Genomic DNA, 25711 nt, shown 5'->3' on the forward strand with positions numbered 1-25711 from the left:
TCACTCCTCATCAAACCCTTTCTGTAGCAGCCGGGGGAGGTTGGAAAAGAAGAAGAGAAACAGCTGTCAGGGCTCCAGATTAGTGCAGCTTTAGTGCAACAAAGCAACTATATATATATATAATTACAAAGTGATATCAACTGACAGAACACATACTCTATCTGTGCTAAAGAACGAACAGCAGAGTAGCAAAAGAGTTAAATGCAGCCACTAGAGGGCAGCACGTGTCAGGGTCAGATGCTGCAAAGTGCATGTGTCAAACCTTGGATCCGACATCGCGGCTCTTGGCACGAAGCTTGTTGACCTGAGACTCAGCGATGTCAGCTCTCTCTTCAGCCTCCTCCAGCTCATGCTGCATCTTGCGGAACTTGCCAAGATGAACATTGGCCTGTTCTTCCTGTTAAGGTTAATGAAACAAACCTGAGTATTTGGAGACAGAAGACGACACCACGTGTAGACTTCACCTCAAACATTACCACACTTACAGCCTCCTCTGCAGATCTTTTGTAGGCTTTAACTTTCAGCTGCAGCTTGTCCACTAGATCTTGAAGCCGCACGATGTTCTTGCGATCTTCTTCAGTCTGTGGAAATGAGAAACAAGGTTACACATTTGGCCTGTGAAAGACTGGCAACCTGTTTAGGGTTTACTCTGTAAGGGCTCTGTCAATCACTCCCATAACCCTAAAGCAGATAAGTAGTGAAGAAAATAAATGGATGGATGGTTTCAAACTTACAAAAAATGCTTAATTCAACCTGGGAAAAGGATGCTGATAGTTTCCACAAACCTGGTAGGTGAGTTCCTTGATGCGACGTTCATATTTACGCACCCCCTTCACAGCATCACTGCTTTTCTTCTGCTCCATTTCCACCTCATTTTCAAGCTCCCTTACCTGGTTGGGGACATGAAATACAGATAACTCTCCAAAGAATTTCTTTCAAGAATTGAAAAATTTAATTTCCCAGAAATAACACAGATATGTAAAAGAAGTGCTCACCCTGGCCTCGAGCTTCTGCACCTGCTTCTTGCCTCCCTTCATGGCGATCTGCTCAGCTTCATCCAGGCGGTGCTGCAGGTCTTTGATGGTTTGCTCCATGTTCTTCTTCATTCGCTCCAGATGAGCGCTGGTGTCCTGCTCCTTCTTCAGCTCCTCTGCCATCATGGCAGCATCAGTGATGGCCTTCTTGGCCTTCTCCTCTGCATTCCTGCACTCCTGCACTGCCTCCTCCACTTCAGTTTGAAGCTGGGATGTATCAGCCTCCAGCTTCTTCTTTTGGTTTATCAGGCTGGTGTTCTGCATACAATAAACAAAGACAAATGATGTCGTATGATATGCAGTACCTTTGGTCAGCAATTTAATATGAACCTTTCTGTCTGTGTCACCTGTGAGTGCAGTAGCTGCACCCTCTCTGTAACATCCAGCAGCTCTTGCTCTGCAAGTTTGCGGCTTCTCTCTGTTTGCTCCAGAGCTGCTCTCAGCTCCTCCAGTTCAGCCTGAAGCAGGGTGTTGCGTCGCTCAACAATGACAATGTTTTCCTTCATATCATCACTGGCTCGCAGAGAGTCGTCCAGCTGAAGTTGTGTGTCCTAGAAAAATGTTTGATCCTCTGGTTATAAATAATCCATTACAGAAATAGAAACATGAGAAATAATTACTTTTTAGTTTACCTTCAGATGCGCATGAACAGCCTTAAGCTGTTTCTGGGCCTCGGCTGCCTGCCTGTTGGCCTGGCTTAGCTGGATCTCCATTTCATTCAGGTCTCCTTCCATTTTCTTCTTCAGCCGCAGAGCCTCATTCCTGCTGCGAGTCTCAGCTTCAAGAGAGCTCTGCAGGGTGTCGATGGTCCTCTGCAGGTTTCTCTTGCTCTGCTCCATCTCTTCATCCTTCTCGGCCAGTTTACGCTCCATGTCAGCCTTGATTTGGTTGAACTCAAGCTGAGCTCTTAGAATCTTGCCCTCCTCGTGCTCAAGAGAACCCTAAGACGGTCGTGAAATCACATTTTGAACTGTTCTTTTTAAAGTTATAAATATATATACATAAGAGACTGGAGGATATTAGGTTTTAGTCGCACCTCTGCTTCCTCAAGGGCAGACTGAATCTCACTCTTTTCTTGCTCCAGCTGCTTACGGACCTTCTCCAACTCATGAATGGTTTTTCCCCCCTCACCAAGTTGCTCAGTGAGGTCAGAGATTTCCTCTGTGTATGAAAGTGGTTGTGTTCAGTGTACTTTTCTTTTGTACCTGTATGTGTGTGTGTGCATGTGTTGTGAATGTGCGTTCAGTTACCCTGAAGATTCTTGTTCTCTCTCTTCATGGTCTCCAAATGTTCAAGAGACTCTTCATAAGAGTTCTTCAGTTTGAAGAGCTCAGTGCTGAGAGACCTGGCCTCCTTCTGGGAGCTCTCCAGCTCACACTGACACTCCTCAAACTTCTGTTTCCACTCAGAAAGAATCTGAGATAGACATTGAGATAGAAATGGTATGAATTTAGGCTTAAATCACTGACCTCTCCATAGTTTTCCCTGTATCTGCACTGTAACAACTCTTTGACAAAGCAAGAGGTAGTTATTTGTCACAGACATGCCAGGTTTATAGTTCAACATGAAGAACAGAAAGCATGATTTTAATGATTGTGTTTGCAGTAGTTTAACGATAAAATATGAAAAATACTTTGTCAAAGTTTCTTTGCTTCTTGTCCAGAGCAGCAGCAGCAGCATTAGACCTCTCTACATCCACCATGAGATCTTCAATCTCATTCTGCAGCCTGTGTTTGGTCTTCTCCAGAGAGGAACATTTAGCATTCACTGCTTCAACAGCCTCCTCAGCGTCCTGCAGACGCTGAGCCAGCTTCTTTCTAAAAGTGAAACACAACTGTTTTTATATTTTGGGCCATTATTTAGTTATTGAACATTTGTACTCTGTAGCCTTCTATAGATATAAAAATCTATCGAAGGCTTGCAGACGTACGTATGTTTATGCTTGCTTCCAATTACATATTAGAAGCTTGTTTTATTTTGTTTTTGCCTGAAAGGGAGATTCAGGAACAACACTTTCCTTTCAGAAAATGTTAGATTTTACATTTGTTCAGGTGACCACAAGAAGTCAACTATGTACGCGGCATTTTTTAACTTTCGAATATAACCAACTAGTATTGTTGTTTTTCTGTCATTCTGGGCCAACGACACCCAGCAAAGGACACCACGTGCACTGTGGACATTGGGGTGTATGCTCATTACTTGAACTCCTTGATCAAAACGGCTCAAATCAAAACATTGAAGACGTAATTATCGTCATCACAGCTGTCGCCACTCAGCAAAATCTTCTGCACCAGCGTTGGTATTGGAGAAAAAAAAAAAGCTACAAAAAAATTCCAACTGTTTTCAAAGTTTCCTCCAGAAGGTCTCGCCTTATCACGTATACCTTCTCTACCTATCATCTGGAAATCTCAGAGCTTCTGTACTGATACATTATTGAAATGGCACTGAAGATCAAACACTCGTGTCTTCAACCCATCCATGGTACCCGCGCAGCAGGTTGTAAAAATTGGGACGTGCACAACATGCCATGCCACCATTTGATAGCAAAAAAGGTATAAAAAGGCCTTAAAGCAGGTGGTCCTATCTTTACTGTTCTTCTTTTGAGCTCTTTATCATATTTCACAGTTTAGATTAATATTCTTGTTTGTATTTAACTTACTTGGCCTCTTCTAGTTCTTCAGTCCTCTGGATGGCATCAGTTTCATACTTGGTTCTCCACTGAGCCACCTCAGAGTTGGCCTTGGACATGCCACGCTGCAGTTCAGCTTTAGCTTCCTGCTCCTCCTCATACTGCTCCCTGAGCAGGTCACAGTCATGGCGAGAAGACTGCACTGCATGGGCTAATGCATTCTTGGCCTGGATGGATATATATATATATAATATGTGTATAATGGGGGCAATTATCTTGCAGCTTGGGTTTTTATTTTTAATTTATTTGGATCTATACTAGTTTTGCATACCTTTATTTCCTCTTCTAGCTGTCTCTTTATATCTTCAAGTTGTTGGTTATAGGAATTCTTTCCTCTAGTCAGCTGAGAAACGAGAGATTCTTTCTCTTCCATCTGTCTTAAAAGCTCATCTGCAGATGTTCAAGTTCATTATATTCCATTGTTTTGTATTAAATGCGTATGATATTTTAAGTGAACACAGGATAATACAAACCATTCTCTGCTTGAAGCTTGGCTTTCTGAGTGGTTAAGTCACTAAGGGATCGTTGATATTCATCACACTTGGTCCTGTATTCATTCATTTGATCCTCCAAAGTTCTGCAGGTCTTTTCCAGTGTAGTCTAAATATAACAGTTCACAGACAGTCTAGATGTTAATCTGTTATTTGAAGTGACCAACCACATTTTTAAACTTACCTTAGACTTTACAGTTTGTTCCATATTGGAGACCACATCATCCAGCTCCAGTCTGAGCTCACTCTTCTCCTTCTCCAGTTTCTGCTTGACTCTCTGCAGGTTGTCAATCTGCTCTCCCAGCTCAGCAACACTGTCGGCTTGTTTCTTCCTGAGTGTGGCAGTAGTGGCTTCGTGGTGCAGAGTGGCCTCTTCGAGGTCTCTGCGCAGTTTCTGGAACTCGGCCTCCCTCTTCTTGTTCATCTCAATCTGGGCAGCTGTGGCTCCTCCAGCCTCCTCCAACCTCTCACTGATCTCCTCCAGCTCTCTGGCCAGGTCAGCTCTCTGCTTCTCCACCTTGGCTCGAGCAGCTCTCTCTGCTTCGAGCTCTTCCTCCAGCTCCTCTACACGAGCCTGGTGTGAGAATAACATGTTGAAATGAGTCAGTACTTTAAAAAATACAGTTAAGACAAAAAACAGTGCACATTTTGTCACCTGTAGCTCTTTCAGTTTCTTTTGCAGTTGAATAATGATGGCCTGTTCATCTTCAACTTTGCTGTTCAGCTGGCTGATTTCAAAGTCTTTCCTGCAGCATTTTTTCTTGTCAGTGTTAGGCAACAAAACAGTGTACATGGTATTCAGTGATGATACTGACTGAACAATGTTGAGATGAATGCTTACTTTTTCAGACGCTCCTCCAGCTGTTGCTTGTCATTTTCAAGATCCATCACAGACTCCTGGGTCAACTTTAGATCTCCCTCTAGCTTCCTCTTAGCTCTCTCGAGGTCAATTCGAATCTTTTTCTCTTGCTCAAGAGATCCTTCAAGCTTATGGCAAAACGAAATATTATTGCATTTCTGAATAGCTTAATCCCCAATATAGTGTCATCTAAGTAGCATAATTTCAAAAAGTTTATATTTTACATCATCCACTTGCTGCTCCAGCTTAGCCTTGGCCTTGGTCAGAGTGTTGACTTTGTCTTCCTCACTCTGCAGGTCATCCAGAGTTTGCTGATGAGCTTCCTGTAAAGCTTTCTTTTCCTTGGTCAGCTTGGCAATGATCTCATCCTGAGCAGCCATCTCTTCAACAAGGTTCTTGACCTGTTGCAGGTAAATGATGGTATTACAAATTCTGTGCACAGCTTAGACACATGACTCTTTTTCATACCCTTGTTGTCAGAAATAGAAATATCAAATTAGTCATACCTTGTTCTCAGTGGCATGCTTCTCCTTCTCCACTTTAGCTAGAGTTAACTCTAAGTCATCGATGTCTTTCTTCAGCTCGGAGCACTCGTCCTCCAGCTTCCTCTTCTTAGCAGTCAGTTCTGCATTCATCTCCTCCTCATCCTCCAGTCTCTCTGTCAGCTCTTTGATTTTGGCTTCCAGCTGAATCTTGCTCTTGATCAGCCCCTCACATCTTTCTTCAGCATCACATAGATTGTCTTGTTCCTACCAAATAGAATTCTTGTTAGTGCTCACTTTAATGACACATTTAAAACAATATATAACTATGGTGTCATTCTTACTGCTTGAACTTGGAGCTGCAGGTCATTCTTCTCTTGGAGAAGAGTCACCATTTTCTCCTCTAGTTCCTTTCTTCGAGCTTCAGATTTTGCATAAGCTTCTTTGAGTTTTAGGAATTCTTCCTTCATGTTGGCCATCTCCTTTTCTGCCTCAGCAGATCTCAGCAGAGGTTTGATCTTGAAGAAAAGCTTCATCCAGGGCCAATTCTTAACCCCCATGAAGGCACGTATGTTCCACTGGATTACTAATAAAGCATCTCTAGAAGTTTTTTCAAGTAAATTAGGGATTCAGTTAAGCATAAAATCACAAAACAATAACTACTGAATGTTTAATGACCAGTATCACGTGGCTGTAGAAGATACCTGCGTTCCACCATCTTCTGATACTCAATGCGAGACAAAAGACCACGGGATCTGGCTTGAATCGCTGTGATGATTTTGGAAAGACGCTCATCTCTCATCTCCTCAAGCAGACCCAGCAAGCCAGCCTTGAAGAACACCTAACAACAGCAATGGGTTTTAAGGTTGCAAAATTCTGTTTTTATTTTTGGACATTTTTACTGATATGAGTAACACCTGAGAAGATACCTTTGTATGCCCAAACTTGTATTGGTTGTGATCAATATCCAAAGACCCAAGAAGTTTCTCTGCTCCTTTCCTACTGTCTATGAACTGGCCTTCGGGAATGGCAGCAGGATTCAGGATGCGATATCTAGAAAATGATGTAAACTTGTGCTTATAGTGCAGTGGAAATGCTATCAAAGTTTTGAGATACCCCTACTGAAAGTAGAATGAAGCACACGAGTGTTTTTCATATTCTCTAGTCTAAGGTGTCTAATATATCAGATTTCTTCTTGTATAAAAATATTTTACTGCATAATTAGTAAAAGCAAAAACTTCAATACTCTGAACTCATGTAATTTCATAATGGAATGTCTGATTCTTTCTGAATTGGTGTGAGAGTCAACAAGAGGTCTTTATACATGTCTGAAAAACAGAATGTGAATTTCTTAATGTATTAGGTAAATTTACTACTTTCAAATATTTTTAAGTATGAAAATCTGTGCTTTTAATGTACTCATATACTTTTCAACTTTTTATTCTTTTTGAAAACTTGACGACATGATAATTATTGCTCATTTGGAAGCATTTTTCTTTATAGTTTTTCAAGAAATTGAGTACGGGTTTGCACTAAAGAGCTTAAAGCTAGCAACTTAGGTAACTCACCTAGCTTCTCCAAACTAAATGAGTTTTTCAATTTTTCAATCTTCAAAGACTTACCATGGATATTTTAGAAATACATCTGTAAAGATTGTGGCTCATTGGGGTTGGTTTAAATTACAAATGAAACATACTTTAATGTGAAAAAAAATTCATCTAACCAGTTACTCATGAGCTCCTATCAGTCAAAGCCTATATGGTGCCCTTTCCAGCAATCTTTTACAGTTTTGTTTTGGGATTTTTTTTTTTGTTAATTTAGGCTGCATATCACAATATCTGTCAATGTAAATATTTTTGCAGTAAAATATTTTACACAAGCACTAGTATTGTTCTTGACAGCACTAACAAGATCCCATTTCATATATTAGACATTTTAGACAGTATGAAAAATTGTTTGTTTTTCTTGTGGTCTGGGTATCTCGCATGTGGGAGCATTTCCAACCTGTGATCTTAATGAGGTAATACCTCTGCTTGAAATCTCCATAGAGGATCCTGTTGGGGAAACCCTTTCTGCAGATCCTGATGCCTTCCAGCACACCGTTACAGCGCAGCTGGTGCATCACCAGAGGGTTCTCCATGGCCCCTGGAGTCTTGGTCTCGTTGGGGATGATGCAGCGTACAAAGTGAGGGTGAGTCGACCTCAAGTTGGTCATCAGCTTGTTCAGGTTCTCCTTTAATGAGGTAAAACAGATATTTAGAAATACTAATGATAGTTGCATGTAAAAACCATTTAGTCCAAGAAATCTAAAACATAAGCAGTACCCTGTGAAGAGCAGACACTGTCTGAAAGGAGGATCCTTTTTTCTTCTTCTCTTTTTTTCCCTCGACAGCTTCAGACATAGCTGTTGAGAAAATATGTGTTGTTAGTACTAGACAAGAAACCCTACAAATATCTTCAAACTAGATATTCAGCCAGGTGTACCTGAGTCAGCTCCTGCATAATTTGCAAACAGAGTTGCAAGAAGTTTGAGGGTAGACTTTTGGTACAATGCCACAACAGTCTCATTCAGAGGATCCTTGTTCTTCACCAACCAGTTGTTGATATTGTAATCAACAGTTCCAGCGTAGTGAACCAGGGCAAAATGAGCCTCTGGTTTTCCTTTGACAACTCTGGGCTTCTGGAAGTTGCTGGATTTTCCCAGGTGGTTGTCATAGAGCTTAGCTTTAAAGGTGGCATCACTGGCTTTGGGGAACATGCACTCCTCTTCAAGGATGGACATGATACCCATGGGCTGCAATTTATGAGTGAAAGGGCAAAATATGAGTTTTGTTTTTTTTTAAATACCATATTTGAGCTGAACATGTAATAGTTCAGGGTCTCACCTTTTCAATCAGGTCGATACAGGCCTGCAGATCCATGCCAAAGTCAATGAAAGTCCATTCGATGCCCTCTTTCTTGTACTCTTCCTGCTCCAGTACAAACATGTGGTGGTTGAAAAACTGTTGCAGTTTTTCATTGGTGAAGTTGATGCACATCTGCTCAAAGGTGTTGAACTGTAAAGAAAGAAAGAAAGAAAATGTATTCAATTTTAATCATTCTGTACATATTATGTTGGGAGAGATGCAGTTTACTGTGATTACTCACATCAAAGATTTCAAATCCGGCAATGTCCAGCACCCCTATGAAGTACTGGCGAGGCTGCCTGGTCTCCAGTGACTGGTTGATTCGCATTACCATCCACAGGAACATCCTCTCATAAACAGCTTTTGATAGAGCACCAACAGCATAGTTCACCTGTGGAATGGGAACACAAGGACCATACAAGAAGCCACAAAGCAAGGAGGGTGTATTCCTCATTTTTGAATCTAAATCTAACCATTTAAAGATAACTGTATTGAAATATGCCTTCTCTTATTCTCTGACCTGGGCCACATTTTGTCCTTTGGTGACCCACTCGTTTCCTACTTTGACTCTTGGGTGACAGAGACCTTTGATGAGGTCGGCAGAGTTCAGGCCCATCAGATATGCAACTTTGTCAGCATCTGAAGAAAAAATAGAATACTTTGATTGGTTTGATTCTGTGCCAAAGTGCCAAACAGAACCACACTGTACCTTCAGTGCCATCAGCCTCTGCCTGCTCCTCTCGCTGCTTCTGCTTGAATTTCATGTTACCATAGTGCATGATGGCACCAGTCAGCTTGTACACAGAGTTCTTTTCCTCTTGCGTAAAGCCCAATACATCAAAGGCACTCTGTAGAACAGCATACAATAATGTCTCAACATCCTTAAAGTGAAAATATCACTTTAAGTAATCGGTCCAAAACTTCTACGGTGCTCTATAAGACCAACACCTGGACTTATTAAATGAGAGGTTATAAAATAGCAATAAGTGAGAGCCTGACATCTGTTGCCATGAGTTCCTCAGCGTCATCAATGGAGGCCACTTGGGTTTCCCCCTGTGAGATGAAGGCATAGTCATAGGGATTATTGGTGATCAGCAGCATCTCTGGAAGACACATGAATGAATGAAAAAAGGTGATAAAGGTGGGCATGTGACAATATAGAACCTATGTTTTATATTTTTTTATACCGTTCCATGCACTAACCCAAGATTTCAGGCTTTTTGTTGGACAGAATCTGGTAGAAGATGTGGTAATCTCTCTCTGCCTTGAGCTGGAAGATCACACGAGACTTCTCCAGAAGGTCTGACAAACGTGAAGTAGAAGGTATTTGTGTTAAATATACTGTGTGACTGTTTGACAAAATAAATATTATATAAGTGTTGAAAGAATGTTTGTTCTTACATGTTTCGATATCAGCAGAGGCTACTTTTCCCCTGGTATCAAAGTGAATTCGGATAAATTTACCCTGAAAAGATAATATTTGCATTTAAAAACCTTCCTCTTACTGACTAATTCCATAGAAACATAATATTCACAATACTCATGGTTCAGTTTTAAAATATTTGCCACTCACAAATCTGGAGGAGTTGTCATTCCTAATGGTCTTGGCATTGCCAAAGGCCTCCAGAGCAGGGTTAGCCTGGATAATTTGATCCTCCAGGGTGCCCTGTCATAAAGGAACACTGTGGTTGTTAAATGTGTGAATATTTAGAGGTTATCTCTTTTTTCTTTTTCTTTTTCTTTTAATTAAGAATCTCTGCTAGCAGATTATATGAAATCAGGAGAAACGTTTGTAGTCTTTGCAGGTCTTAAGCCATCATCATTGATGAGAAGCAATCCAAGCCTGTCACCCTGGTTAAAAGTGAAAAATTCTTTTGGTTAGTGTCAATTAGAATATCTATTTCTCTACTTGTTGTCCATGGTTACCCTGAAGAACAATTTTAAAAAGCCTAACATGTTTTGATAACATAGTGTTTGAGGTACTTTGCATTTGCATTGATGATCTCTTGGACCTAAGACAGAGTTTACTGCTTACCTTGTCCTTGACATTTGCGTCCTTCTTAACACTTCCAGCCGCAATACTTGCAAAATACTGGATTACTCGCTTTGTGTTGACGGTCTTTCCTGCACCAGATTCTCCACTGTAATTGCAAAGTCACTCATCAATACGTAAATGCACCATATTGTAGAATAATGTTGTGTTGTGTATCCAAGACTTTACATACGTGATCAGAATTGACTGATTTTCACGGTCTGCAAAAAAGTACGTTTGCAAAGGTTATGTCAGTATATGTCCCAAAACTTAAACCAAACTGTATCTATTAATATCCATCTGTACCTGCCAGCATGTACTGGTAGGCATTGTCAGAGATGGAGAAGATATGAGGAGGTGCTTCACTCCTCTTCTTTCCTCTGTAGGCAAGAACCACCTCCTGATTGTAGACTGGCAGCCATTTGTAGGGGTTGACAGTCACGCAGAACAACCCAGAGTAGGTCTGAGAATATAAAGAAAACCATTGCTGTTAAGGCATAAATGCATTTCTATTTCTAATTTAAAACTTTTTGTTTGGATTTGCTTCAGGCTTTGGACATGCCGCTCATTTGATGGTAACTCCTAGAACATTGTTGTGTCTAGATTCAAGATTCAAGGTCTTTATTGTCAATGCAGTGTACTAAAATGCCACTTCACCCCAAGCCCCCCGTGGTGCATTTATAAGAATATAAAAAACATATCTAAAAACAGATATGAGACTAGAAATTACAAATAAGTAATAACTCACTAAATTTGGGTAAAGTTAAGAGATAAAAAGTACTATTACTAACTATATCTATGCACAATAAACAAAGACAGGACAGAGGCAATATGAAGTGGCCATGTGCAATTACAGTAAAGTGAGATGATTGTGCAGTAGGAATGAATACCAGGTTCAAGTTATGAGTCAGGATATTGTACACAAGACAGGACGAAGACGTGCAAGATGCAAAATGTGCAAATATAGTATAGTTTAGATGTGTTCAGTAACTATGTGACTGAGGTGTGCAAATAAGCGTATTGTTCCTAGTTTGTAGTAGATTTGTGGAAGTTTTTGAGTTTTTTGGTGAGTATTGTAAGGTGTTTTTAAAAGTGTTTGTGTTTATCAGTCCTTTGGTGGTAGTGAGTTGAGGGCTTTGACTGCTTGGGGGGAAAGCTCTTGCTTCTATGTTAACATTTTAAGTACATTCCTAGTTAATGGAATACAGTATTTGCTAAAGTTAGAAAAAATGAAGCTTCTGAATATTTCTGGCAGCCCCCAATATCAAGCTTAACCACAGTTCATAGGTCATCTTCGTGCCAACGTTCCCCAGCCGATCGCTTATTGCTTCCCTACAGTTCTTACACATCTGCTATCCTCTTTGCAACCCACTTATACGCAATCTCTTCAGTTTCATGCTGTGTCTGATTTAATCAATGCCATCTCATTCCTGTTCTTTTCAGAACATTTTGCTGCTCCTCATCTGGTGAAAGCACCAGATGTAAATGACTGCAAATAGGTTTTACCAGGTTTTCCTTGTTTTTGACTTGCTAACTACTCACATAGATCATCCATGCTGCATAACGCTCTTTGAGATTAAACAGCACAGCTGGTTCATGGAGGAAGGTCAGCATGGCCATGTCTTCAATCTTGTCAAACTTTGGAGGATTTTGTTGCAGAATCTGCGAGTCTTTGACAGTCACAGTCTGGAAGGAAGAAAATAGAATGTGTTTTGATGATTTGGGTTATGAAACCAAACATTAACCTCCTGTTGTCTGTGTTACCTGCTTGTTCTGCCCTGTTATTGTCAGCATTACTTGTGTAGTGTTACAGTGCATACCACAGGCTGTCATTGCCAGATGGCAGCAATACCTCGCTTCATCACTCAGCTGCTCTGTGCTGTGAGCGGAGACTTTAATTGCACTAGTAGACAGGCTTCCATTTGAACTTGTCCTGACACTCACTTAAGGACAACACTTTAAATCATTCATAGATTTACACTCAGATTATCACTTTCTCCCAGACATGCACTCATATGCACTCACATCTAATGTGTTTCCTGTGCTGCTCTAACTGACCTGGTTACTGGAGTGGCTCCAGTTCATCAAAATCACCTGATAGATTTAGTTTTATGGTACAGAGTGGTGTACTGAACGATCAAGTGGACCAGGCAATCGATTGCCTACCACTACAGTATGTAAGGTAGGCTAAGTAAGATTATATTTGACTTAACCGCAATCTCACTGTGCAAACAAAATGCTAAAAACAGCAACGAACTAACCTTCCCATTCTGGGTCTCTACAGTGACCTTGTCTCCATCTCGGCTGGTGATGGTTGCCTTCACAAACTCTTCTACTGGATCAGGGACAAAGCATTCCTTCTTAATGTCAAAAGGACGCGTCGAGGCCTCCATACGTTCCTTCTCCGACTTCCTTAGGTACTGGGCAGCCGCCCCAAACACAGACATCTCTGCATCCCCCATCACAGCACTAATATACATGCAAAGAGTTGGTTCAGAGCTTGATACTTTTTCTTTCTTTTCTTTAAAAATTTACTGCACTCCATACTTATGCAAATGAAAATCTAACTTATTTTCTTTGTCCAAACCATATATAGAATTTCCACTGATGGAAATATATAATTGCCATATAATTGACTCTGTAATATAAGTTGTTATAAAAAGAAAGATCATTTACCAGTGGGTTCAACTCAGATGACAAGTGAGCTCAGACTTCACTGTATGAAATGATGATTCACCTGCAGTAACCAGAGAAAAAGAGTGTTTAATGAGATTCTGCAACATCCTTTTGGGTCATGTAAATGGACTGGATCTTATGAAGTGCTTTTCTACAATACTTAAGCACTTAAAGTGCTGAATACAACGTGTCTCAGTCACCCAAGTATTTTTTCTACATCTTAGTGCTTTCTATCTAACATTCACACTCAGATGGGAGCAACTCGGGGTTTAGTCTCTTGCCCACTTTGGCATGTAGCAGCCAGGGATCGAACCAGTAACCTTCTAGATTAGTAGATAACCTACCACAGCCATACAAAGTACACCAGTCCAGTGTTAGCTAAGTGTTAAATAGGACCAGGAGACCTTATAACACCACATTTAAACCTGTTTAGTTTAGACAATGGGAAAATAAACTATGATAACAGCATGCAAAGTATAACCAGACTTACAGAGGCCAGGTGAAGAGAAAGCAGCTGGTAGACCTGCAGGCAAAGCTGGGATCAAATATATAACCCCAGATAACCCTACCTTACAAGGCCAAGGGCACCACCCTGACCTGATAACACACACACACACTTGGTAACCACCATCATTTTCATCACTTATGACAGGGCTCTCCATGGTCATGAGATCATGTCTGGCTGCCCTCTCTGCTTGTTTGTCTCCACCTCTCATGTCCAAATAATGTGATTTTTGGGAACACCGCCAGGAACTTTCTGCAGCATAACTCATCTGTGACTCACCCAAACATAGCTTCTCTATCTCTAATTCTGCCACACTTTTTTCCTGTCATCTCTTGCACTGAATTCTTCTTCCAAGTGGGGACTGGTCATGGATGGAAACCAGATTCCATTTACTGCCTGGGCAGAAGGGGAGAAAAGGACAGAATGACACTTGAAAGGCACAAATTGCCACCTTATTTACTTATAGTCTACAATGACTCAGTCATTTTTGCCATGGGCAGTGCACTTCCATAGCTTGGACTTTTCTCCTTGTCAGCAGTCCAACTTTCAGCAGCCCACAGAGCAGATGGAATCTTAGCAAAACATTATACAGTTTTCACCCAGTTAGGCACAGTTTGCAGGTTGTCTTAAACACATGTTTGTGTTACACACGAGACACAATAATAAAGGAAGTTTAAAAATACATCACAGATGTCATTTCTAAAATACAACTCAGAACCGTTCACACTTGTCGCGAATGATGTTCATAAAGACTCGTTACAGCTGATGCACTTCAGAGTGCACAGCTCTGCACACAAGGTTGATACCAGCGACTGAAAACAATCTAAGGGAAAGTAATTTCAGATTAAATGTGGGCCAATAACCATGTTAAGCTGAAATAGTTTTACATGGAATGACAGGCAATTTGAAAACAGACCTGCTATAGTATGAGACTAATATATGTCGGACTTTCAGATACTCAGGAAAGTGTGTCCTTTCACATTTTTCTCAAATTTGTTCATGTTTTAGCTTTTAGAATTATATTGGATCAGTAAAAAGTGAAATTGGATAGTATTAAGTCAATTAAAGATTGAGACATGCATTGCTAAAGACTTGAGCCACCCCGTTTGTTTTAACACTTTGCTTATTTTTTTGTTATTTTAAAGGCTCGTCGTGAGCAACAGGTTTTTAGGCTTTCTGAAGGTTTAGACTGCTTTGTTAGTTTTTTTCAGTCAAGTCATTGTAACAGACTATTTTCAAAGGAAAGTTATTTGTTGTTGTTGTTGTTGTTGTTGTTAAGCCGCTGAAGACTGACCTATGAATCATTCAAAGCATACAAAAGGCACCTAGCTCAAGGTGATTTCCAGTGAGCTATTAGCTGATCCACTCTGCAGTCCCACCTGGAAAGTGTCCGATTGGTAACAGCTTCATTTTTCAGTCTGACAATGATCCCAAACACACTCCCAATGCAGTAAAAACATTGGATAGAAAAAACACGCAATGAACACTATCAGTCATAGATCGGCTTTAATCTTGTGCATGACACTGTATACATCTTTTTTGGTCTTTACATTTCCAACACAGCCCCGTGGGATTAAAAAGCTTTTCCAAGCCCTGAACATTCTGTTTTTTGTTTTGTGGAGTGTGGAGTGAATCTGGTTTTGACAGATACAACTGTTTCAAAAGATTTGTGAGATTGTGTGCGAACAATTAGAAGTTCATATAGTGCCAAATCACAACAGCAGTCAACTAAACATGCTTTATATTGTAAGGTAAAGACTTGACAAAGCCAATCAAAGGGGCACAGAGAGATTGATTTACAGCCTAAACTCCAGGAATTAAATGACCCCCTTTGATTCTAGGTGAGGTTGTTTTTCTGGGAAGAGGTTGGATTTAGTTTGGTGATTCAGTAGTGGTCAGTGTTTTGGAATGACTCACTGAACCAAAGCTTGTACTGATGGTGAACAATTGACAGACGACTTGGAGCCATGGGCTTCTAATACACTTTCTAATAACAGTTTTATTTTTTCAGTTATTATACAGGAAGTTCCACTTTTGATTTTACATGTGGTTGAATCTTCTTCACACTCACAGTTTGTAGATTATGAATCCTTATAGATGATGATTATACTGTAAAGAGAGAAAGCGGGAGCGAGAATGACATTTGTATATATGAAATTAAAACTTGAAAATATTTAGAATGTTTAAGCATGAGCAAAATTACATTCAAATAAAATTTTCAAATATGTCTAATTAAATTCTGAGTACACTGAAAGATGTTTGAACATTAACCTGTGACTGATAGTAATACTGAAATCATCCACAGGATAGCCTTCTGAACACTTGGATTTTAAAACTGCAATCCTGAAATGTTCTGTTTCTTAGTTTAATTTGAAAACATTTTGACACCTGGCCATATGCAAATCAATGCCAACAGAGGAGGCTATACTGCATCACCACCTCAAGGATTTTAGTTCCATTCTTATTGCAAGTACAAAAACATATTTCTGAGAGTATTGGTTGTATTAATGATGTTGTGTCTGTCAGTTCAGGCAGGGTATTATTAGATGCTATTCTTGGTAGCAAATTCTTACACCCATCACACCTCACTGAAGTGATTTGTTGGTCTATTTAAAGCCTCTCACAGCTGCATTCATTCTGTGAAATTCACCCCACCCCAAACTTCCTCTGCTGTAGTCAGACTGTTTTTGTAATCACCACAAACAGATCAAATGGATTTTACAAAGACAGACTTTCATTTTAAGTTTATGATTCAGTCACTATAGAGCAAAAATAGGTGATTTTTTTTTTTTTTTGAAGACACCCACCTGGCAACCTGTGCAGCTGCTTTGCGACTGAGTTGCCCAAAGCCTGAGAGTGACCAGTGAAATAATTCAATAGAATCACCGAGCATACACAGATATATCTTAATCACAAGGAGGTTGCTTCCTATTTTTGCTCAAATCACACTAACTGCAATCGTTCCCAGTCAAGCTTTGCAAGTATTACTTTTTAATTTATAAACTCCAGATCTGACAGATGCTGAAAAAAACAAGCAAAAAAACTACCCCGACCCCCCCACCACATTAAAAACAATCACCAAAGCAGGGGACAACTACGCTCTCTTGACCTGTGTAGTGCACTCTATGTAGTATTTTGCATTGTAGTAACTGTAGACTGGGATTTCTAATCGATTTAAAGGTTTCAAGCGTATCTGAGACCAGAAGCTTTGAAGTTTTCCGACTCCCATTTTGCAATAGGAAAGGATATTGATTCATCCATTCTGGAGAGTGTCCTGTATATTTTAGACAGTAATTTGGGGGTTTTGAGATAAAGGAATTGTACCACATTTTCTTGTTTGCAATTTCACTTGATTAGGCTTAAATTTCGTTTTCAAAATAGATTTACTTTTTTGACATTCAACAAATCCAGTTTTGATAATCCATATTGTTTAACTAATGTATCAAATAGAATAAAGTCTATTCTGTAATTGGCTAATGGGTTCTGGGTCAAGACAGTTTAACTACAGCCAGCTTGAAGGCCTGTGGTACATAGCCGATTATTAGAGATAGGTTGATCATATTTAAGATCGAAGCATTAATTAATGGCAGGACTTCTTTGAGCAGTTTTGTACGAATGGGGTCTAAAAGACCCGTTGATGGTTTGGAAGAAGTAATTATTGAAGTTAACTCAGAAAGATCAATTGGAGAAAAAGACTAAATGAATATCAATGGTGCTGAAAGTAGCTGTAGATAATATTACATCTGTGAGATGATTATTAGTAATTTTTTCTCTAATGGTTAAAATTGTATTTTTGAAATTCATGAAGTCATTACTAGTTAATGTTGAAGGGATGGTTGGCTCAACAGAGCTCTGACTTTTTGTCAGCCTGGCTACAGTGCTGAAGAGAAACCGAGGGTTGTTCTTATTTTCTTCAATCAGTGATGAATAGTAAGATGTTCTGTCTTTGTGGAGGGCAGCAAACTATTTCTCCAGGCTAAATGATGATCTTCTAAATTTGTGATACACCATTTCCTTTCCAGATTACGAGTCATCTGCTTTAAGCTACGTGTTTGAAAATTATACCACAGAGTCAAGTACTTCTGATTTGAAGCCTTATTTTTCACAGGATCTAGTATTTAGATTCATACGAGGTGTGGAGGCAAAGTTATAAGCAAGATAATCAACCTCTGTGGGAGTAGCATTCAGGTAGCTGCTCTGTGTTGGTACAGGGCATTGAAGATGATAAAAGTGAGTGGATTATATTCTTAAACTTAGTTACAGCGCTTTCAGAAAGGTATCTACTGTGATGAAGTCTACAGTCTGACATTAAAGACATTAAATTTAGTGACCTGCGATTGACGTAACCGAGTGTCATTACTGCCAACATGAATTATAATTTTATTGGAGGATGATTTTACAAAACCAGTTTGGTCAGGATGTATTAAAAGGGGGTTATCTTCACTAATCTTTTTGAGAGAGCTTTGCAGATTATTTTAAGTGATATTGGGCGATAGCTGGTAGGAAATACAGGGTCTTCCTGGTTTTAGCAGGGGACAAATTTTGGTAGAATTCATATTTAGTGGTAGTGTGCCATTTTCCTTGATTTCCTGCAACATTCCATGGAATACTGGTGCCAGAATTGTCCAAAATTCTTTGTAGAAATCTGCTTGAAATCCATCTGGACCTGGAGCCTTATTATTGGGTAAACAGTGGCTTCCTGGAGTTTTCCTCATGTCAGTGGTAAATCCAGTGCTATTGCTTGACTGTCTAATAATTTCAGAAGGTTTATGTCAAGAAACATCAAGAAACTGATCAATTTCGTCATTGGATGGGTTTACAGAAGTGAATATAAAGTCTTGTAAAAGTCTCTGAAGGTGTTATTTATTCTTTTAGGGTCATATACTGTGTTCCCAGATAAGTCCTTGGTCGTTTTTTCTTTCTTTATTTTCACTTTCTCTGGTTCACTTAAGATCAACCTGATTTATTACCATGTTCAAATATTTGCAAGAAAAGATTTCATATTAAAATTTTCTGTTAATAATTTTATTTAATTCTAGATTTGCTGTATGTATTTTGTTCAGCATTTCCTGTCACAGGCAGGAGACAGACTTCTTCTAAGGATTTGATGATTTCTTCTAATTCCTGAATACATTTGTTTACTCTTTTCTTTTTATCTCATGAGAATGAAATTGTTTTACCTCTCATCACAGCTTTCCCTGCTTCCCAGAGAACAGATGCTGATGTTCCAGGCACATCTTCACCGTCTAAGCCCAAAAATATTCCTGACAACTCTGTCAGGACCTCCTGCCTTTAGCCTCACTAAAACAAAGCTGACACATCCACAGGATTCAAAGAACGAATGAATGAGTGAATGAATCTTTAAATTTGTCTGCTTGATATACTCAGCTAATCATATGCACATCAACCGTTCAAGAGCAGTTATTTCAACTCACGAGGACAATGCCTGGCTTTAGACTGCCACATTCATGTCACTTCTAGTTCCTATGAAGTAATCACAAGGTTAGGGTTCAAATCCCTTACAGACCACAGAAAAAATTCTTTTTCCACTTGACTGTACTCTAAATGATAAATATCGCCATGAATTTGTTACAAATATAACATGGAAACTTAAATTTTATGGAAACTTCTTTTTAGCGTTATTCTAATTTCTTAAAGGATATTTGCCTTTTTCCAAGCCGCCACTGTAAATATATGTAAGAATGTATTCTTAATGACTTGTAAATTATGAAAAAGTGAGAAAAAGTAAGGCAAACACTAGTTCAACTTCAGCTGATATCTCTTGAAAACAAAATACAGATTTTCCAAAACCTCTATGTTTTATGTTGAACACATTCTGTTGATGGCATCAGTCAGATTTGAAACACTGAAAAAATCAACCAAAATCTGCAGTCTGGCTTTGTGAAGTCGTTGCTGTTTAAGTTGACTAGTTCAAGATTAGTTGCTGACTTTTTAATAACAGCACTGTGAATGCAGAATGGTGGAGTCATTTTGGTATATGTCAGTTTCTGTGCACCTTGCACCTTTGAAATCCTACTGCAGGAATGAACACCTGAATGTAGAAGATCCTCTACTACTATAATCATCATCATTAATAAATGTAAACTAAATCTGTTATATTGAAAATATGGTGGTAATTACTAGCAGTCTTCTACTCTGTTGGTGTTCTTTTAAGTACTTTCTAACCACCACACACATTCACACTCTGATGGATCCACTGGGGACAGTATGGCATTCAATTTCCTTAGCCAAAGACATTTTGACATGTGGACTGAAGAAGCTGAAGAGTGAACCACCTACCTTCCAACTGGTGGAACCCACCCGAGCCACAACCGCTCGCTGAGCTTGCTGAAGGTTAGCAAGAGATTGTGGGTTGGGTTAAAACGTGAACTTGAGAGTGAACTTAAACAACTACTTCTTACTAGCTTACAACTGCTTCCTTCTCTCACTTCAACCTGGTTGCGGCAGATGGCCGCCCCTCCCTGAGCCTGGTTCTGTCGGAGGTTTCTTCCTGTTAAAAGTTTAAAAGTTTTTCCTTCCCACTGTCACCAAAGTGCTTGCTCATAGGGGGTCATGTGATTGTTGGGTTTTTCTCTGTGTGTATTATTGTAGGGTCTACCTTACAATATAAAGCCCCTTGAGGTGACTGTTATTGTGGTTTGGGGCTGTATAAATAAAATTGAATTGAATTGAATTACAACTAAGGTATGCTGAAAAGCATACATCAGCATCAGCACGCAACACAGAGAACCTTGAAGCAGATGGACTACAGCAGCTGAAGGCCACAATAGAAGATTGGAGAAAAATTGCAAGAAATGATTTGTTTCAATATCTGCTGCAGCACTCAGAGTGTTGGGTCAGAACTTGGTGTGACCAACATGAAAGCAGAGCTTCCTCATATCAATGGTTCAGGCTGCTGATGGGGTAACACACCATGTCACAAAGACCAAATCATCTTAGACTGTTTACTTGAACATGACAGTGAGTTCACTCCACTCAAATATCCTCCACAGTCACCAGATCTCAATCCAATAGAGCACCTTTGGCATGTGACATCAGAATGTACCAAAACATCTGAGGAATGTTTCCAGCAACTCTTTGAATTCATGCCATAATCAATTAAAGTAGTTCTGAAGTCAAAAGAGAGTCCAACCTAGTACTATCAATATATAACCAATGAATTGACAGGTGAGTGTATACCAGGGGTGGGCAACTCCAGGCCTCGAGGGCCGGTGTCCCTGCAGGTTTTAGATGTGTCCTTGAACCAACACAGCTGATTTAAATGGCTAAATTAGCTCCTGAAGTTCTCCAGAGGCCTGGTAACGAACTAATCATGTAATTCAGGTGTGTTGACCCAAGGTGAGATCTAAAACCTGCAGGACAGCGGCCCTCGGAGCCTGGAATTGCCCACCCCTGGTGTATACAATAATTTAATTGTTTATTAACAGTAATTGTTTATTACAATTTATTTCACTATTAATGTACCATTTATTAACAGTGTTAACAAACAGAACATACTCACATCATCATGTTCATTAAATCCTTTAGTGACCCCTCATGAATGATGCTATCACTCAGAACATTTATTTACTCCTCTGAAGTGAACCATTCAGAGTCAAGCATACTTTTTTAGTTACTAGTATACTAAGTTTAAAGTAGCCTATCAATAGAATGTAGCGCTCACCTTTGTCCTGTCATTGTTTATGTATTAAGCATGTGTGCACTTTAATAACTGCCGGTGTGATAGATTAATAATAGACCTTTTATTTGCTACCTTGCCTGACCCCGCTGCTTTCCACTGCATGAGCAGACTGGATGAACTGTTAGAGCCTGTGTACTGTCCACACTATCAGTAGCATTCTCCACCTGATAGCAGGTGGAGAGATAAAGGCTTGCTTTTACAAGAACAGATCTGAGCCATGCACAGAAGATATAGTCATAGAAGAAAAAATATCCACCACAACTACACGGAGAGGCTAAAGCGGTTATTGTCAGGCTGGTATAATGTTACTTTTTGAACTACAAAGGACAATACAAAATGAGTTTAGTTAGTAAAAAAATAAAGTAAAAAACATAAAATTATATGTTAAAGTATGAAAGAGGACTCCAGCATGTCTGACCCTGTCTGTCCTTTCTGGCTTTCCAGTTTGGAACATTTTCAGCAGCAGGACAGGGCAGAGGAGATCAGGTCAGCAGCTGTTTGTGTTGCCAGTCAGTCTTTAAGGGGGATTAGAGGCGAGATCCCACAGCTGACAGCTTCGATGACTGCCACACAGATAGCCAACCCTTTAATGGATCCAGAAGTGGGAGAGGCAGCACAGCATTACTAGCTTTCTATCACATCAAAGAGAAATTCAGAGTCACACAGTACAGAACAAGCTTGACAGATGTAGGAAGCGAAAGGTTTCAAAGATTCTGGAAAGAAAATTACCTAGAGATGTGTCCAGAGACACCATAACAATGGCCAAAACACTTGTGAATGACTTAGCCAAGTTGGGAAATGTAGTTCCAATGAAAACAATCACTCCAACCTTGCAGAGGGATGGAGTGCGAGGTTGCACTTCACTTGGCTGCTGGTTTAGCTCACTGGGATGAGCGGGTGACCATATGCTGCCTTGCAGAGAGCAGCCGGCCTAGGTTTGGTTCCAACCCGTTGCCCTTTGCAGCATATCTTCCCTTTCTCTCTCCCTCTGTTTTCCTGAGAAGAGGGAGCATAATCTCATCAAGGTGCAAGGAATCGTGAAGAAGAAAGCTATGTGAAGATTTTGAAAGAAAACCCCAAGCAGTCAGCAGGATAACTGGGTCTGGGTCATAATTTTGTCCAACATGCTGACCCATAATGCTCCCTTTGAAGAACTATTTTCATAAGTTAACATTATTAACTGGGAGCTTACTTGAAGACATATAAGAGACAAGTGTCAGTTGACTATTTTTTTATTTATTTTTTTTGCTGGATAACAATTATTATATAATTATTTTAAGTTCAATCAGAAAGATCTGTGGTCACACATCTGTCTGCTTTCCAGGTTTTTGGTGGCTAATTTAAGTTTTACATCACTTTCCCACTCTGTCAAGCTCACTGTGGACATCACTGGTCTAGTCCAATCATCTTTCTCCCTGCGTTCTCAAGGCCAATCAGCCTCCACTCCCCATACTTTAAATCTGTCATTCTGCCTTGCAGATGCCTTCATGCAACCCACCTCCTCCCCATCTCCTCCTTACCTTACAAGTTACTCAGGCTCCATCCAAGCCTCCATCTTCATCTCCACCACCAGCATCTAGACTCCACTGGGTCCTGCTCTAACTCCTATCATTCTGCTGTGTTGGGCCGTCAGAGTTTAACTGCCAAATAGATTAATTGAAATCTGTATATCAATAAATCATGTTCAATTCTGTCTCCTTTTCAGGAGTGACTGTTGGCATCAGAGGGGTACTGAAACTTGTTTCTGCCACTGAACAAAGTTTTTTTTGACATGCATAACTCGAAATTTTGAAGGTATCTCTAAATCCCCCACTGTTCTGTCTGCTCTACAGTTGTACCTACATGATGCCTCCATTACTTTGTGTTGTCGACTCTGTGGTCTGCTACAGCTGAACACAGGATTGTCACACCAGAGGATCGCAGCAATGGCATCCTGGTAAACAGGAGCATGACTCATTGTCACAATGATATCACCAGATTTTGAAAAGCAACTACGAGTATTGAAATTGAAAAGGAAGAATGTGACCATTGACTTACTATGGTCTGACTGGTCTGATCACTGGTGTGTGCCTGCATGTAAATGTAAATGTAAATGTAAGTGTAAGTGTGTGTGTGTGTGTGTGTGTGTGTGTGTGTGTGTGTGTGTGTGTGTGTGTGTGTGTGTGTGTGTGTGTGTGTGTGTGTGTGTCATAGGGACATTTATAGTCATATTTTTTATAGTCATCCTTTGGGGGCACAAACCAAGTTTACTTGGTGATGGCTTGTTTGAGTTCAGGTTATGTTTAGGGTCCATACTGTCCATTACTTGTTACATGAAAGTGACTATGACTATTACACCGGTTGCAGTAAACTGTTATGTCTCAGCTGATCCACAGAGTGGCAGGGTTTTTGTTCACCCCCAATTCAAAAGCATACACTATACATATAAGTTCTAATATATTATATATAAATGTACCTGTCCACTGGTCGATCACATGAGCATGTGGAGGCAGGGAGTTCATAGCACAAGCATGCTCACAACCTATTATAAGATTGTGCTTTGCATTATTAAATATAATGTGTTTTATTTATCCATTATATTTCTAAACATGAAGAAGTCACAAGCAAAGTGAGACCACACCACAGCACATGTTTAAACAAGGACATAAAAAAAAACATGTATGTATTATTGTAGGGTCTACCTTACAATATAAAGCCCCTTGAGGTGACTGTTGCTGTGCTTTGGCTATATAAATACACTGAACAAAAATATAAACGCAACACTTTTGTTTTTGCTCCCATTCCCCATGGGATGGACATAGAGACCTAAAATTCATTCCAGATACACAATATAACCATCCCTCCCAAACAGTGGTCACAAATCAGTCCAAATGTGTGGTAGTGGGCACATCTGCTATATTGAGATAATCCATCCCACCTCACAGGTGTGCCACATCAGGATGCTGATCTGACATCATGAGTAGTGCACAGGTGTACCTCAGACTGCCCACAACAAAAGGCCACCCTGGAATGTGCAGTTTTGTCTCACAGCAAAATGCCACAGATGCCACAAGCAATGAGGGAGCGTGCAATTGGCATGCTGACAGCAGGAATGTCAACCAGATCTGTCGCCCGTGCATTGAATGTTCATTTCTCAACCATAAGCCGTCTCCACAGGCGTTTCAGAGAATATGGCAGCACATCCAACCGGCCTCACAACCGCAGACCTCGTGTAACCACACCAGCCCAGGACCTCCACATCCAGCAGGTTCACCTCCAAGATCGTCTGAGACCAGCCACCCAGACAGCTGCTGGAACAATTGGTTTGCACAACCAAACAATTTCTGCACAAACTGTCAGAAACCGTCTCAGGGACGCTCAACTGCATGCCCGTCGTCCTCATCGGGGTCTTGACCTGACTCCAGCTCGTCGCCGTAACAGACTTGTGTGGGCAAATGCTCACATTCGATGGCGTCTGGCACGTTGGAGAGGTGTGCGCTTCACGGATGAATCATGGTTCACATTGTTCAGGGCAGATGGCAGCTGAGAATGTCCCAGTTCTTGCATGGCCAGCATACTCACCGGACATGTCACCCATTGAGCATGTTCGGGATGTGCTTGACCGGCGTATACGACAGCATGTACCAGTTCCCACGAATATCCAACAACCTCGCACAGCCATTGAAGTGGAGTGGACCAACATTCCACAGGCCACAATTGACAATCTGATAGACTCCATGCGACGATGTGTTGCACTGCATGAGGCAAATGGTGGTCACACCAGATACTGACCGGTTCTGGGTCCTCAGACCCCCAATAGCGCAAAAAACTGCACATTCCAGGGTGGCCTTTTGTTGTGGGCAGTCTGAGGTACACCTGTGCACTACTCATGATGTCAGATCAGCATCCTGATGTGGCACACCTGTGAGGTGGGATGGATTATCTCAATATAGCAGATGTGCCCACTACCACACATTTGGACTGATTTGTGACCACTGTTTGGGAGGGATGGTTATATTGTGTATCTGGAATGAATTTTAGGTCTCTACGTCCATCCCATGGGGAATGGGAGCAGTAACAAAGGTGTTGCATTTATATTTTTGTTCAGTGTAGATGGACCATGACAGTCTCAAAACAACATTTCTCCATATTTAATTTTAGGCTAATGTTGATTGTCCAATAATGCGTATTCAAATACAAATAGCCTTCAACAGATCGTTCTGCAGTCAAAACTCCAGTTCTCCAAACTGAATATTAAAAAAGCGTAGCTCTAACAACAAGATAATGGTTCTCATTGACTCTCAATAATCCACATTTTTTTAAGACGCGTGGGGTGGGGGATTCTTTCAAGTAAAA

At 40.3% G+C, this 25711-nt stretch overlaps 1 protein-coding gene across 3 annotated transcripts; it reads right to left on the bottom strand.

Annotated features, from left to right (window-relative positions):
* On the bottom strand, positions 1-13905 carry LOC308412693 (myosin-7-like; the record flags this gene model as incomplete). 3 transcript variants are annotated; one of them, XM_080907221.1, is made up of 37 exons in its annotated part: positions 12755-13905; positions 12036-12179; positions 10800-10956; positions 10687-10714; positions 10497-10602; positions 10035-10127; positions 9863-9926; positions 9665-9763; positions 9461-9564; positions 9171-9309; positions 8982-9100; positions 8703-8852; positions 8441-8611; positions 8040-8349; positions 7880-7947; positions 7583-7788; positions 6485-6608; positions 6260-6396; positions 5900-6155; positions 5580-5822; positions 5298-5474; positions 5056-5201; positions 4870-4960; positions 4399-4788; positions 4197-4323; positions 3995-4113; positions 3694-3890; positions 2668-2851; positions 2285-2450; positions 2071-2195; positions 1667-1975; positions 1382-1585; positions 996-1292; positions 786-890; positions 486-581; positions 263-397; positions 1-21 (listed from the first exon to the last, which is right to left on the bottom strand). In XM_080907221.1, exons 1-37 carry the CDS (start codon positions 12971-12973, stop codon positions 1-3), a joined length of 5826 nt encoding a protein of 1941 aa, XP_080763347.1. In that variant the 5' UTR covers positions 12974-13905. The 3 variants fall into 3 exon arrangements, with proteins under 3 accessions (XP_080763347.1, XP_080763346.1, XP_080763345.1); XM_080907220.1 differs by having other exon boundaries at positions 7880-7959; XM_080907219.1 differs by lacking the exon at positions 1-21 and having other exon boundaries at positions 257-397; positions 7880-7986.
* Positions 13906-25711: the final 11806 nt, after the last annotated feature.

This window comes from Rhamphochromis sp. 'chilingali' (assembly GCF_963969265.1).
Source record: "Rhamphochromis sp. 'chilingali' genome assembly, chromosome: 16".
Classification (NCBI taxonomy): Eukaryota; Metazoa; Chordata; class Actinopteri; order Cichliformes; family Cichlidae; genus Rhamphochromis; species Rhamphochromis sp. 'chilingali'.